Genomic DNA, 16,918 nt, shown 5'->3' with positions numbered 1-16,918 from the left:
ATAGTTGCACTGGTTTTCTTGCTTCAACAGTCTTCAGTGACTTTGTAGAATAGTTTTTCCAAAGTTTTGAAAGTTTTTTTTTTAAACTTAACTCCTATAGTACTTTTCCCCTATGGATTTAAGAAGTCATTTAAACTGAGGTACTTAATATTGTTTTTTGTTCACAAAAATTTGTATTATAATTTTATTGCTTAGCATGGCCATTTTGCTCTAGATATATTTCTACTGCATTTTTAAAAATTGGAGTGTAGCTATTTACATTTTCTGCAGAGCCATTAGGGACACTCCCAAGCTCAAAGAAAGTCTCTTAAGTTTGATAACAATTATTGATTATACAATTCATTTTCACTCGGTAAATCCTACTGAATCACAGACTATAAAAGCTGGAAAATACCTAAAGATATTATATTGTCTATCTCTATAATTTTACCAACAAGAAACCTGAACTCTAGGGTATAGGAATGACTTATCTGTAGTCACGTAGTGAATCAGTTCCTGAGGTAACATCAGGATGTATTTGTTGCATCTTGGAGCTTTTTCTCTTCCTGTTGTATGCTATATCATTATTGCATTATATTAAGTATTCTTTTCATTTGTTTGGGCCTGATTTGTTTTGTTTCACTAGATTGGAAGTTCCTTAAAGGCAGCACTCATTAATTTTTTTGTACAACTCAGCCCTAATATTGTGCTTGGTTCTTATTAAGCACCTAATCAGTATTGATAGATGTTGATAAAAAATTAATTGTTCCATTAAACAGATGTCAAATTGAACCTATTTCCTTGTGAGCATCACAGTTATAACTATAAGAAAAGTGGCATCTAGTGGTTGGTTTGTGTATTACAGTTTCCTTTTGTTTCTTGAACTGAGTACTGGAGTCATTTTCATAACCTGCTGCTGCTGCGTCGCTTGAGTCGTTTCCGACTGTGTGCGACCCCAGAGACGGCAGCCTACCAGGCTCCCCTGTCCCTGGGATTCTCCAGGCAAGAACACTGGAGTGGGTTGCCATTTCCTTCTCCAATGCATGAAAGTGAAAAGTGAAAGTGAAGTCGCTCAGTCCTTTTCAACTCTTAGCGACCCCATGGACTGCAGCCGACCAGGCTCCTCCGTCCATGGGATTTTCCAGGCAAGAGTACTGGAGTGGGGTGCCATTGCCACCTAGGTGCAATAAATAGAATATAAATTAAATGTTCAAATTGAATTGAAGGAGATTTTTCTGTAGCCACTAGATGTTTCAAGCAGTGACCTCTCTAAAGTATAACCACATGTTAAGTTATAAAGAAGTGCAAAATGATAAGATTATTAATTTTTAGAAAATTTTTGTATAAAATCACTTTCAAAATGGGATGCATGACTAAAGTTTTATTGTTTGTTTATAAATCTTATTACAAGTTGAAGGATATTGTTGGATACTGAAAAGTCAGAAATGCAATTATAAAGACAAGTTGCATACTATCTTCTCCATATTGATGAAATCCTATTAGGTTGTTGCTTTGAATTATTTTCAAGAACTTAGTTTATATTTTAAAAAGGTAGAACTCCTTCAATTAAAAAAAAATTTAACTGTGCTATAGTTGATTTACAATATGTTTCAGGTGTACAACCTAGTGATGCACAATTTTAAAATTTATACTGCATTTATAGTTGTTAAAAAATATTGGCTATATTCCTTGTGTTGTTCAATATATACTGGTAGCTTATTTAGTTGATACATAATAGCTTGTACTTCTTAATCCCCATCTCTATCTCCCTTCTCCCCTCTTCTTTCCCTCCACTGGTAACTACTAATTTGTTTTCTATATCTGAGTTTATTTCCTTTTTTGCTATATATACTAGTTTGTTTTACTTTTTAGATTCCACATATAAGTGAAAATATTCAATATTATGGGCTTCCCTGGTGGCTCAGATGGTAAAGAATCTTCCTGCAATGCCAGAGACCCAAGTTTGATCCCTGAGTCAGGAAGATCCCCTGGAAAAGGAAATGACAACCCACTCCAGCACTCTTGCCTGGGAAATTCCATGGATAAAGGAGCCTGGTGGGCTACAGTCCATGGGGTCACAAAGAGTCAGACATGACTGAGCAACTAACACACACACACACACACATGCAGTATTATAAATATATACATATATAATATATAACATACAGATAATACATAAAAAGAACTGTTAATGATAGATGACAATAGAATATCACACCATCTTTTACTTACAAAACCAAAAATCTATGCAAATATATTTACATTTATAATGCAAAGTCAAAGGTTAATTCTTAGATTTACAGTCATTTTTGATTATCACTATCCTTTACTCCTCCATTAATGCATGTAATTGAATGCTCTTAATATGCACAGTCTAATTCAGTGAATATAACTACTCTCATGAATCAATAAATTCTAAAATTTTTAAGTTTTACTTTGGAATCTAGAATTCATGTTTGCACAGAACACTACTAAATATCCTAACGTCTGTTCCTGACACATTGTAATGTAATATTTATGTATGGGATTATCCTACCCATTAGAGAGCAGTGATACACTGTCTTTGTATCACTGCCTGCATCTAACATAACCAAGTGGCTGGCACATAACAGGTGATCAATATGTATTTGTTGAATTAGTTATATATGTTTGAATGAGTTGTGCCTTATTCAGTATTAACACCTAACGTGTTTTCTGACTTCTTATAATGCTCAGTTTATGTTTGATGAATAAGTAAGTCTGAATAAGTCTATTTAACCTGTAATGTAGTTGATACATAACACTAAAGCCAGAGTGTATAACTTAATCACCTATGAATAATTATAGACATATAACAGTTTCATTAGAAATGTCAAATGCACATCTTTTATTGAAACAGCTTTTTGCAATGTGAGTGGGAGATTTCCCCCAATATCAAGCTATTATTATTTGCTGTTATAATTAGGAAAAGGAGTTCTGGCGTGAGAGTGACTTCTAGTTGTGGCTGAGTGTGTTAGGAGTTTTAAATAGAAGGACAAGGTTAGTACTTTGATAAGAATTGGGGAAGGTACTATGGTAATGATTGGAGTAAAGGAAAGCGTGGAATGTTGGGAAGGAGGTTACAGTACATTTTAAATCATAGCCTCCCAAGGCTGAACATTATAAACATTTATGTATTTATATCACATAAAAATTTCTTTTATTTGATGAGGAGCACAACCCCTTATTTTACATAAATGGTGAACTATCTACATATGTTAAACTAATTACTATTTGTTTTTCTAAGCAGTTCAACTTCATGCAAGAGTAAAGGATAGATCGGGATGGCAGACATCATCTGTTGTCTTCTTGTCCTAAGGTTCTTATTTTGGAGAAGGATATTTTTCTGGCTCCAGTACTTCAGTTCCTAGTATGAGAGAATGAGCTTGTTAGTAGTGGCTGTTTAAGACACCTAGGCTCTGGGAACAGCATCTGAAGTAAAGCTTGGAGGTATTAGAGACTAAGCTACTAGTGATGAAAGAGTGGAAACAATGGAAAGAAAGGTGGTAAAAGGTAGTATATATTTCATGCTCCCTGATTGCTAATGAATGCTGAAAAGCAAGGGACTTTAAGTGGCAGTCATCTTTGGCAAGTTGCCAAAGACTTTGCTAACATAGATTGAGAGGTAATTTCTTACAAGTGATGTTAGGAGAAAAAAAGGAGTTCCTTAGAGCTGAAAATCATATTAAAGGGAAGTTGTATGGATTTTTTTCATTTATAAAAAGACATTTTTCACTTTATAGTATTGTATTTTCTCATTTTAAAGAGTTCAAACAGAAATGTATACAATAAAAGATGGATGATTCCTCAGAGATAAACATTGTCTATAGTTTAGTATTTATCCTTTTAGATATTTTTATGGTAGTTGTTTTAAAAGTTTGGATTGTTGAATTCATCTGAGCCATAAGTCAGAGTCTGGTTTTTAGGTTCATATTTAATGATTTTCCTCCCTCTTTCTCTTCCTTATAGGCTTGCTATGGGTGTTCTCCAGGATCAAAGTGTGACTGTAGTGGTATAAAAGGAGAAAAGGTAAGATATGAGTTAATCCTTCAAAAATTTAGAAAACCAATAAAATACTGATTTTAATTAAAAAAATAGGACTTCCACCCCAGCATATAATTAAAATGAATATAATAAAATAAATAGATAAATATAATTAAGTAAAATGAATTTTACTATGCTTCTTATTTTAGATTACTATAGGGATTAGGCTATATCTCAGAAGTCAGCAAACACTTTCTGTAAAGAGCCAGATAGCAAATGTTTTAGGCTTTTTGAGCTACATAAGGTCTCTGTCACATGTTTTTCTCCTTTTTAAAAAATAGTCCTTTAGTAGTGTTAAAAAGATTTTTAGCTTTTAGGACTATACAAAATGGGCTTCTGACTGCATTTGGCCTGATAACTATAGTCTGCCAATCTCTGATGCATCTTGTAATCACTGACTTAATAGGCAAAAGAAAGTAAAAACAACATTAAGGAACAAAATATTTATCAGGCTACTAATCTATGCTAGACACTAGGCAATTTCATGTATTTTTATCTAGTCCATGTAAGTTAATGATTGCTGCATCTCTACTTTCATCTTACTTTTCTCATAACAGCGTCCTTACTGTGTAGATATGATGATTACAAAGTATTAGTGATGATTAAATAGCACAAATCTAGCTACTATGAATCAGTGACTGACACTGAAATTAGATGTGTTTAAAAAGGGATAGTACCTTACAAAGAATTGTACTGGGGGAAGGTGATCATACTCTAGTCTTCATTCTTTGGGACTCAATATTTTTGAATGAATAACTGAATGTTACTAATTATATAAGAAAAAGTTCAGGACAGTATCTTGAGCATATTCCGTTTAGACATATAGAAGGTACACTAGCATATTAAAGGGGTTTAAAAGTCCTGGAGTAAAGAAACCTATTTGTTTTGCAAAGTTATTTATTTAACCCATGTTCCTTCCAACAGAACACCTATTAATAATAATTGAAGAGTGTTATACAGAACCATTATTTGAGTAACATTAGTTTGAGGGGAGTAGTTTTATGGTAAAGGTAATTTCTGTAGTGGTAAAAAGACCAAGAGGGATTCATTCTGACATTAGTGGAATGCCTTTTATCAGATTAACTCTTAAGAAGTGAACATTCTGGACAAAATATAACAACTATTTAATAGCATAGGAGAGTGACCAAAGTAGGAAAACAGTAGAGCAAATTCTGCCTCTTAAAGAAGGGAAGTACAGTGGGCATGTTTTCACTTATGTACCTTTTTATCCTGGGTATACCTTTCAGTCTGCATGGCAACGGATGGTAAGATGGCAGACAGAAAACCACAGTCCTAGTGGCTTGAGAAGTCAAGGACAGAATTGAGGATGCCAGAATGGCTATAAAATGATGGGAGATATGCTGGAATGGAGAGAGTTACAGAATGGAGAGCCCAAATATCTGCTTGCAAATGTCACCAAAATACTTGGTTGAACCTTGAACTTTATATGTATACAGGAGGATTCATTCAACCCAGCAGAAAGGAACGCTTAAAGGCCTCAATAAGGCAACACAGATTTAACTGCTGTCCATTGAAAGGAAAATGGAGTTTTAAGTGTTAATTCAGCCGAGTTAGCTATTTCCTAAAACAAATATTCAGTACTTTTCAGACAATATAAAAGAATCCAGGATGTGTATACATATTAAGTACAATGTCCAGTATACAATTAAAACTTGCTAGACACTAACACAGCAAGATCTGTGAAGTAACAAGTAAAAGTGACCCATAGTCAAGAAAAAGACCAATAAATGAAAACTAACTCTGCAATGACACAGATGTTAGAATTTTTAGACAACTGATTACAAAGTAAGTATTCAGTTCAGTTCAGTCGCTCAGTCATGTCCAACTCTTTGCGACCCCATGAATCGCAGCACGCCAGGCCTCCCTGTCCATCACCAACTCCTGGAGTTCACTCAAACTCACATCCATTGAGTCGGTGATGCCATCCAGCCATCTCATCCTCTGTCATCCCCTTCTCCTACTGCCCCCAATCCCTCCCAGCATCAGAGTCTTTTCTAATGAGTCAACTCTTCGCATGAGGTAGCCAAAGTACTGGAGTTTCAGCTATAGCATCATTCCTTCCAAAGAAATCCCAGGGCTGATTTCCTTCAGAATGGACTGGTTGGATCTCCGTGCATTCCAAAGGACTCTCAAGAGTCTTCTCCAACACCACAGTTCAAAAGCATCAATTCTTTGGTGCTCAGCTTTCTTCACAGTCCAACTCTCACATCCATACATAACCACTGGAAAAACCATAGCCTTGACTAGACGGACCTTTGTTGGCAAAGTAATGTCTCTGCTTTTCAATATGCTGTCTAGGTTGGTCATAACTTTCCTTCCAAGTAGTAAGCGTCTTTTAATTTTATGGCTGCAGTCACCATCTGTAGTGATTTTTGAGCCCCCCAAAATAAAGTCTGACACTGTTTCCACTGTTTCCCCATTATTTCCCATGAAGTGATGAGATCAGATGGCATGATCTTTGTTTCTGAATGTTAAGCTTTAAGCCAACTTTTTCATTCTCCTCTTTCACTTTCATCAAGAGGCTCTTAAGTTCCTCTTCACTTTCTGCCGTAAGGGTGGTGTCATCTGCATATCCGAGGTTCTTGATATTTCTCCCAGCAATCTTGATTCCAGCTTGTACTTCTTCCAGCCCAGCGTTTCTTGTGATGTACTCTGCATAGAAGTTAAATAAGCAGGGTGACAGTACACAGCCTTGATGTGTTCCTTTCCCTATTTGGAACCAGTCTGTTGTTCCATGTCCAGTTCTAAGACCTGCATACAGATTTCTCAAGAGGCAGGTCAGGTGGTCTGGTATTCCCATCTCTTTCAGAATTTTCCACAGTTTATTGTGATCCACACAGTCAAAGGCTTAGGCATAGTCAATAAAGCAGAAGTAGATGTTTTTCTGGAACTCTCTTGCTTTTTCGATGATCCAGTGGATGTTGGCAATTTGATCTCTGGTTCCTCTGCCTTTTCTGAAACTAGCTTGAACATCTGGAAGTTCACAGTTCATGTATTGCTGAAGCCTGGCTTGAAGAATTTTGAGCATTACTAGCATGTGAGATGAGTGCAATTGTTGCTGATGATTAAATAGTATAAACCTATGAATCAATGACTGACAGTGAAATTAAATAATTAAAAATGGAGAGTAATTTAAAGCAGATAGGATAAATATATTTGTTGGTTTAAAGGGAACTCTGCTAATAATAAGTGAACAGATAGAGAATCATAACAGAGCACTGGAAATTGTGTAAAAAGAAAGCAAGGAAAGCAAAATATGAGAAAGAACCATTTACCAGATGGGCTTTTAACAGCAGAATGAAGAAGACTGAAGAAAGATGGACAAATAACTTGAGAAACACACATTACCTAACACTAACCAACTAAGTAATTAAATGAAACAAAATATGAATAGCTCTATATCTACTAAGGAAATTTAATTATCAAACCCTTCCCACACTCACATAAAAATTCTAGTGCAGAAGTTTTCACTGAGGAATTATATGAAGCATTTATGTAAGAAACAATATCAGTCTTGCATAAACTCAGACAGTGGAGGGATAAGGACTGATGTCCAACTAATTTTATGAAACAAATACGCCCTAAAACCAAACCAAAGACAAAAGTTAAAAATCATTAAACTATAGCTCATTAATAGAGCTGAAGAAATGAAGAACAAAATTTTAGCAAATCAGATCCAGTGGTGTATAAAGCAGATAATATGTCCTTACCAAGTGGGGTTTATGCAAGTAATGCATGGTAGGTTTAATATTTGAAAATCAAAAATTATAATTCACCATGTTAAAAAACTAAATAAAAATTTTAAACATAAATAAGCCCACCATATAATTATCTCAATAGATACAAATAAAGCACTTACCAAAATTCATCATCAATTTCTGATAATCTTAGCAAACTAGAAATAGAATGGATTTCCTTAATCTTAAGGAGCATCTACCAAACCCCTATAGCCAAAATTATATTCAATGGAGAAAGACTACATCCCTTTCTTCTAAGATAGGAACATGTCTGCTCTCGCTATTTCTATTCAACATTGCCAGTGCAGTAAGACTAGAAAAGGAAAAGCATCCATACTAGAATGGAAGAATAAAACTCTCTTTTTTTGTAGATGAACAATACTAAAATGCTTATAAACTTTGTGAGTGTAGAAAGATCAGAATAAACAAACATGATAAGATCAATAAAGATCATTTATATGTATATATTGAACAATGAAAATTTGGAAATAGGAGTTATAAAAATGCCTTTTGCAAGATCACCAGAAATTTGAAATACATGGGAGCAAGTCAGACAAAAATGTGTAAGTCCAGTGCATTGAAAACTACAAAAATATTGTTGAGAGAAATGAATACCTGAATTAACACAGATATATATCATGTTTAGGTATTAAAGTGCTCAACATTACTAAGATGCCAATTCTCTCCAAATTTATATACAGATTAATAGACCTTCTTACTTTTCTTGTAGAAATTAAGCTGATTCTAAAATTCCAGTGTGGGCTTCCCTGGTGGCTCAGACATTAAAGAATCTGCCTGCAATGTGGGAGACCTGGGTTAGATCCCTGGATGGGGAAGATCCCCTGAAGGAGGGCATGGCAACCCATTCCAGTATTTTTGCTTGGGGAATCCCATGGACAGAGGAGCCTGGCGGGCTACAGTCCATAAGGTTACAAGGAGTTGGACTCGACTGAAGCTACTTAGTACACACAAAATTCAGGTGTAGGGACTTCCCTGTGGTACAGTGGTTAAGAATCTGCCTTGCAATGCAGAGTACTCAGGTTTGATCCTTGGTCAGGGAACTAAGTTCTTACCTGCTACAGAGCAACTAAGCCCACACACCACAACTAGAGTCTGTGGGCTGCAATGAAAGATCCCACATGTCAAAACTAAGACCCAACACAACAGTATAAATAAATATTTTAAAAAACTAAATAAAATCAGGTGTAAATGCTAACGTAGCTTTTTAAAAGAATGAAGCTAAAATATCTATATTACACAATTCGAAGACTTAGAATAAAACTACAGTAAACATGATAGTGTGCTAATAGCAAAAAAGATAGACATATAGATGAATGGAACACAATAGGGTCCGTAACTAGACCATAGGTGCATGATAAATTGATTTATTGACAAAAGTGCAAAAACAATTCAGTGGCGAAAAGATGGTATTTACAACAAAGGGTACTGGAAGAACTGGATATGCATATTCACAAAAATGAACTTTGACTCACTGCTTGCCCTATATGCAAAAATTAATTCAAAATGGGTCATAGACCTAAATATAAAGCCTTAATCTATAAAACCTAAGTCTACAAATCTTTCAGAAGAAAACACAGGAAAAAATCCTTGTGACCTTCGATTAGGTAGATATTTCTTAGATATGACAATAAAAACATGATCTGTAAAAGAAAGACTGATAAATTGTATTTCATCAAAATAAAGAACGTATCTTTTTAAAAAAAAATAAGTTTATTTATTTATTTTTGGTTGTGCTGGGTCTTTATTGCTGCACGGGCTTTCTCTAGTTGTGGTGAGCAGGGACTACACTCCAGTTGTATGCATGGGCTTCTCATTGCAATGGCTTTTCTTGGTGCCGAGCATGGGCTCTAGGGTGTACAGGCTTCAGTAGTTGGGTTCCCAGGCCCTAGAGCACAGACTGAATAGTTGTGGGGCATGAGCTTAGTTGCTCCGCAACATGTGGGATCTTTCTGGATCAGGGATCGAACCCGTGTCTCCTGCATTGGCAGGTGGATTCTTTACCACTAAGCCACCAGGGAAGCCCAAGAATGTATTCTTTTCTGAAGATACTAAGAGAATGAAAAGACAGTTCACAGACTAGGAAGAAATATTAATGAATTACCTATCTGATAAGAATCTTGAAACCAAAATATATAAAGAAATCTCAAAACTAAATAATAAACATCCCCAAGTAAAATTAAATTAAAAACAAGTTGGCAAAAGCTTTGAAGACACTTCCCAAAAGAATAGATGATGGCATCATATAGTAAACACATGAAAAGTTACTCAATATTAATAATTAGGGAAGTGTATAATAAATCTATGAGGAGATACTACTATAAACCTATAAGAATGTGTAAATATTAGAACATAACCATACCAAATACAGATCAATGTGTGGAGCAACTGAAATTATCACAGATTGCTGGTAGAGATCTGCTGCTGCTGCTACTGCTGCTAAGTCGTGTCAGTCGTGTCTGAATCTGTGCAACCCCATAGACAGAAGCCCACCAGGCTCTCCTGTCCCTGGGATTCTCCAGACAAGAACACTGGAGTGGGTTGCCATTTCCTTCTCCAATGCATGAAAGTGAAAAGTGAAAGTGAAGTCACTCAGTCGTGTCTGACTCTTAGCAGCCCCATGGACTGTAGCCTACCAGGTTCCTCTGTCCATGGGATTTCCCAGCAAGAGTACTGGAGTGTGGTGCCATTGCCTTCTCTGATCTAGAATGAAGCAAATACTTTGGAAAATAGTTTGGCAGTTTCTTAAACAGGTTAACATAAACCTGTCATATGACCCCCTCTATTCCTAGGCATTTACCCATGAGAAATGAAAGCATGTGTCTATACCATCCTTGTACATGATGTCATGGTAGCTCTATTTGTAATAGCCAGAAACAGGAATCAACTCAACTGCCTTTTAACAGGTGAATGAATCTTAGCAAATTGTAGTAGAGCTGATCCTTGAACAACATGGATTTTAACTTCATGGGTCTACGTATATTCAGATTTATTTCAATAAATACATACTACAGTAGTATACAGTCTGTAGCTGATTAGAATCCATAGTTACAGAACTGAAGATTTGGAGCACCAGCTGTAAAATTATACTCAGATTTTTAACCACACAGGGGTTGGCACTCCTGACCCTCATGTTGTTCAAGGGTGATATATATATATACATACAATGGAATACTACTCAGCAATAGAAAGGAATGAACTGTTGACACACTTCTGAATCACAAAATAATTATGCTGAGTGAAAAGTTAGACAAAATGTATATTCTGTATAATTCCATTAATAAAAAACTTTGAAAAATGCAAATTAATCTCTGGTGATGGAAAGCAAATCAGTTATTGCCTGGGGTTATGAGGAGAGGCAGGAGGAAGACATAAAGGGGGACAAGGAAATTTTTTCAATATTTATAATATTTCATTTAATATTGTTATTTTAAAAAGATTTTATTTTTTGGTGCAGTTTTAGGCTCACAGAAAAATCAAAAGAGATACAGATTTCGCGTATGTGCCCTACCCCCACACATGCATAGCCTCCCCAGCTATACCATAGTGGCACATTTGTTACAGTTGATGAACCTACATTGATATGTCATTATCACCCCAAATTTAAATTTTACCTTAGCGTTTACTCTTGGTGTTATACATTCTGTGTGTTTGGAAAAATGTATAATGACAGGCATCCATATTAAATTATCATACAGAGTATTTTCACTGACCTAAAAAAAAACTCTGCTCCCTCTATTGATCTCCCCAACCTACACCCACTGGCAACCACTGATATTTTTACTGTTGGTATAATTTTACCTTTTCCAGAATGTCATATAGTTAGAATTACATGGTATGCAGCCTTTTCAGATAAGCTCCTTTCAATTAATGATATGCATTTAAATTTCCTTCATGTCTTTTCATGGTGTGATAGCTTGTTTCTTTCTGGACTGATATTAATAATATTCCTTTGTCTGAATGCACCACATTTTATCTGTTCACCTACTGAAAAACATCTTGGTTGCTTCCAGGTTTGGCAATTATGAATAAAACTGCTATAAACATTCAATGCAGGTTTTTGTGTGGATATAAATTTTCAACTCCTGTGGGTTAATACCAAGGAACACGATTGCTAGATCATATGATAAAAGTATGTTTAGTTTTGTAAGAAACTGCCAAAGTGTCTTCCAAAGTGGCTGCACCATTTTGCATTCCACCAGTAATGAATGAGAGTTCCTGTTGCTTCATATCCTTGTCAGCATTTGGTATTGTCAATACCCTGGATTTTGGCCAATTTAATGGGTGTGTAAAGGTATCTCATTGTTACTTTTTAATTTCCATTTCCCTGATGACATATGATGTGGAGCATTTTTTTCATATGCTTACTTGCCATCTGTATATCTTTTTCAGTGAGGTATCAGTTAAAGTTTTTGTGAGTGAGTCTCTGTCTCTTAGTTGTGTCTCTTTGCGATCCCATTGACTGTAACCCTCCAGGCTCCTCTGACCATGGAATTCTCCAGGCAAGGATACTGGAGTGGGTAGCCATTCCCTTTTCCAGGGGATCTTCCTGACCCAAGGATCTATCCCGGGTGTCCTGTACTGCAGAGCGATTCTTTACAGTCTGAGCCACCAGGGGAGCCCCATAGAGTCTTTGACCCATTTTTAAATCAGGTTGTTTTCTTATTGTTGAGTTTTTAAGAATTCTTTGTCAACTTGGATAACAGTCCTTTATCAGATGTATCTTTTGAAAATATTTTTCCCAGTCTGTGATTTGTCTTCTCATTCTCTTGACATTGTTTCCTGCAGAGCAGAAGCTTTTCATTTTCTTGAAGTCCAGTTTATCAATTGTTTCTTTTGTGGATTGTGCCCTTGTTGTGGCATCTAAAATGTCACCACCACATCCAAGGTCACCTAGGTTTTCTCCCATGTTATTTTCTAGGAGTTTTATGTTTTGCATTTAAGTCTCTGATCCATTTTGAGTTATTTTTATGAAGGTGTAAGGTCTGTGTCTAGAATTTTTTTTTCTGGGAATGTCCAGTTTTTCTAGGACCATTTGTTGAAAAGACAAGGAAATTTTTATGAGTGATAGATATGTTCATTATTTTGGTTGTCACATATATGACAAAAATTTTCAAATTGTGTACTTTAAGTGAAATTTATTGTATATTAATTTTACTTCAATAAAACTGCTTTTAAAAAATAAGTTTAACACAGAAGCATGTACATTCTGCCAAAGGAATGTGTTCAAGTACATACTGCTAAAAACAAAATTCACCAGACTGCTAATGAGAACAAGAGATCAATCAATTGACATCCCAAAATTCATGTCATAGTCAAATATTATCTAAATAAAGTGTGCCCCTCTACCAGCTGCATCAGCATTTACTGGGAGCTTGTTAGAAATGCAGATTCTTAGGCTCCATAGCAGACCTACTGAATCTAATTCTGAGGCAGGACCAGGTAACCTTATTTCAACAAGCTGTCCAAGTGGTTCTGATGCAAGCTAAAATTTGAGATCTTCTGACCTAGATTATTTCCATTTTGACAGTTCCTAAAGATCCATGTTCTTGTTGTAATTACTTCAAATATTTCTTTATGCTATATAATTACAAAGACAATAGAAATTAAACAAAAGAAGACACAGTTGCCCATAATTTATATAATTATAAAACCATTATAATTGCATTACCTAATTAAATCATTGTTGCCATTTGTCTGTTAAGGGTATTGCTTTGTCCATAGGTTTATATAATTTTTACTTTTTACAATAGTATAATCTTCAAATAATTTTAATTATAATTGTCATTGTGACAGTTTGTCCTAATTTTTATTTTTCCTATCCTCAGAAATCCAATATTTTTCCTGTTGTGTACCTGTTTTGATAAACTGTTTTTTTCTTTTAAATTTTGTATTTATTTTTACATTTGGCTGTGCTGGGTCTTCATTTTTACACTCAGACTTTCTCTAATTGCAGTGAATGACGGCTACTCTCTAGTTGCAGTGCGGGACCTGCTCATTGTGGTGGCTTCACATGTTGTGGACTGTGGGCTCTAGGGTTTGTGGGCTTCAGTAGTTGCAGCTCGCAGGCTCTAGAGTGCAAACTCAGTAGTTGTGGCACACAGGCTTAGTTGCTCCATGGCATGTGGAATCCTCCTGCACCAGGGATCAATCTGGTGTCCCATGATTGCAAGGTGGATTCTGAACCACTGTACCACCAGGGAAGCCCCAAGAAACTATTCTTAGAATTTATTTTTTATTTCCATGATCACATAACTTTCTTCTTGTGATTATAAAGTGCCCTTCCTATAACATTTTTATGTGTACGTCTTACTCACAAAGTAGGTCCTACTTCAAAATTAAAAGACGCTTACTCCATGGAAGGAAAGTTGTGACCAACCTAGACAGCATATTAGAAAGCAGAGACATTACTTTGCCAACAAAGGTCTGTCTAGTCAAGTTTATGGTTTTTCCAGTGGTCATGTATGGATGTGAGAGATGGACTATAAAGAAAGCTGAGCGCTGAAGAATTGATGCTTTGGAACTGTGGTGTTGGAGAAGACTCTTGAGAGTCCCTTGGACTGCAAGGAGGTCCAACCAGTCCATCCTAAAGGAGATTAGTCCTGAATATTCATTGGAAGGACTAATGTTGAAGCTGAAACTCCAATACTTTGGCCACCTGATGCGAAGAGCTGACTCATTTGAAAAGCCTCTGATGCTGGGAAAGATTGAAGGTGGGAGGAGAAGGGGATGACGGAGGATGAGCTGCTTGGATGGCCTCACTAACTCAATGGACATGAGTTTGAATAGACTCCTGGAGCTGGTGATGGACAGGGAGGCCTGGCGTGCTTCAGTCCATGGGGTCGCAAAGAGTCGGACACAACTGAGTGACTGAACTGAACTAAAATTAGTCTATTATCCTTCTCTTAAATTCTAGCTTGTATGTAAGCCAGCTTTATTGCAAATAAAAGTCATCTTATGTATAATTTCCCCTAATCCTAGCTCTTATTTTTTTCTGAATCTTTGAGGAAAGCATGTGCCATAAATGAGTTTGAGTAAACTCCAGGAGTTGGCGATGGACACGGGGGCCTGGCGTGCTCAGTCCATGGGGTCGCAAAGAGTTGGACACAACTGAGCAACTGAACTGAACTGAAGGAAGTTCATTCATTGAATGAATATTTACTGCATATTTGTTCTGTTGGGCACTAAGAATACAATGATGAACATAGCATAATTGGTTAGATGAAGGGAAAATGGAGAGAATGGAATTGAGATTATTATAAATTTCTGGCCAAGGTAGCTGGATTGTGTTATTTCCTGAAATAAATAAGATGGCTGAAAGATAATGATTTCAATGTTCTTTATGTTAAATTTGCTTTTGAGAAAATTATTCAACTTCTCTTTGCTTTAATTCTTCATCTATAAAGTGAAAATAATAATAGTATTTACCTAATATTGTCATTGGGATGATTAAATAAGATGAAACATGGAAAGAATTAAGAATGAACTCTGGCACATAGAAAGCGTTCAATACGCATTTGCTATTGTTATTGTTGAGTGTTAGGTGCCTGTGTGATATTCAAGAGATGTTTAAGACATTTGGCCCTGTGAACCCAGCTTTTAGGAAAAAATATGTTGATATTTGAGATATCCCAGAGAAAGGGTCAAAAAAGGGCATTCGATGTAATACCAATATTTAAAGGACAGGCAGAGAGAGAAGACTATTATTCCACAAAGAAAAATTAGAATAATATTTTTTATCCAAATGTGGGCAGGCAGCACAAACCAGGTTTAAGTTTAACCTTCAGAAATAGGTGCACCACATCATTTTCTATGTTAGTGAGTGGTATTAGCAAATTACAGTAAAATCTAGGTAGCTATAAGGATTAAATAATTGCCTGACAACCAGTAGAAAGGGTAGGCATGCAACAAATGTCAGCCTTCCCTACTTCCTGTATTAGGAATTAGGTTAGAGGACCCTCTTGCACCCTCTCCTCATGGAAGCCTTTTATAGTTTCTACTGCAGGAACCTTTCTACCTTTTGAAGACTGGGGGTTGCTATTGCAATTTTTTGCTACTTTCCTCCAGTAGCTGCCATTCTGTCTTTCTTGGGATGATACTGCTCTGTCAGCTAGATAGGACTACAACATTATTTGACTATTGTGTGAGGAAATTTCAGGATAGGAATCTGGTATAGGTATATGATTTTTATTAATACAAGTGTAGTTAAGCTTTTTAGCACTCTCTACTTTCAGTTTCTAGTTTATTCCTCTATTATCTATAGCTAAGTAGCAATTTGGCTTCTGAAACTATATAGCTCTCTTCAAGCATTAGCCTCAAGTTTTGGCAGAGATATGCTCTAAATATCAGCAGAGATCCTAAAACATAGCTGTGTTTTCCACTTATGGAAATCTATTCCAACTAGATTATTTTATTTCATTCTAGCTTCCTTTCTGACTGGCACTTTTGATTAGATTTCTGTTACCAGCTCTGCTAGAAATGGGCTATGTAGTGAACTGAGGCAATCCAAGTCTAAAAATTTTTAATCTTCTATTTCTCTTTTCTTGTTCTGTTTTCTTCAAAATAGTGGAGTTGAGATTCTGTGTGTGTATGTGTATGTATGTTTGTCGCTCAGTCGTGTCTGACTTTTTGCGACCCCATGGACTGTAGCCCACAAGGTTCTTCTGTCCATGGACTTCTCCAGGCAAGAATACTGGAGTGGGTTGCCATTTCCTTCTCCAGGACATCTTCCCAGCCCAGGGATCGAACCTGGGTCTCCCACATTGCAGACAGATTCTTTACCATCTAAGCCACCAGGGAAGCCCTTTGGATGCTAAATTATCACAATCCTATGAGTTATCAAAACAACAGAGAGATATATTTATTGAAAATAGAAAATACAGTAATATGTCAATAATGATAATTATTGTCAATGCTACAGGAATGTTGAGACCTAACATTAATTGGGTAACATTTGCTTCATTGGTTTTGAAGTAATAAGTGAAAACTGACCAGAAGTAGCCTTTTCAAAGTTCTTATATTTATTATAGTATGATTCAACATAAAAAGAAAGTATTCAGTACAAGATTATCTAAGCTATCCAGGCTAAACTTAGTACTTAA

The 16,918-nt window shown here is 35.9% G+C and overlaps 1 protein-coding gene across 3 annotated transcripts in view; it reads left to right on the top strand.

Annotated features, from left to right (window-relative positions):
* Positions 1-16,918, top strand: part of COL4A5 (collagen type IV alpha 5 chain) — a 252,576-nt gene that overhangs the window by 110,782 nt on the left and 124,876 nt on the right. For all 3 annotated transcript variants that reach the window (XM_027533232.1, XM_027533235.1, XM_027533234.1), the window contains exon 2: positions 3,967-4,026. In XM_027533232.1, the coding sequence (XP_027389033.1) occupies positions 3,967-4,026 (60 nt within the window). The remainder of the gene's footprint in view (positions 1-3,966; positions 4,027-16,918) is intronic.

The sequence above is a fragment of the Bos indicus x Bos taurus genome, chromosome X (assembly GCF_003369695.1).
Source record: "Bos indicus x Bos taurus breed Angus x Brahman F1 hybrid chromosome X, Bos_hybrid_MaternalHap_v2.0, whole genome shotgun sequence".
Lineage (NCBI taxonomy): Eukaryota > Metazoa > Chordata > Mammalia > Artiodactyla > Bovidae > Bos > Bos indicus x Bos taurus.
The sequence above is the reverse complement of the archived record's forward strand: the minus strand, read 5'-3'. Positions and strand labels throughout refer to the sequence as shown.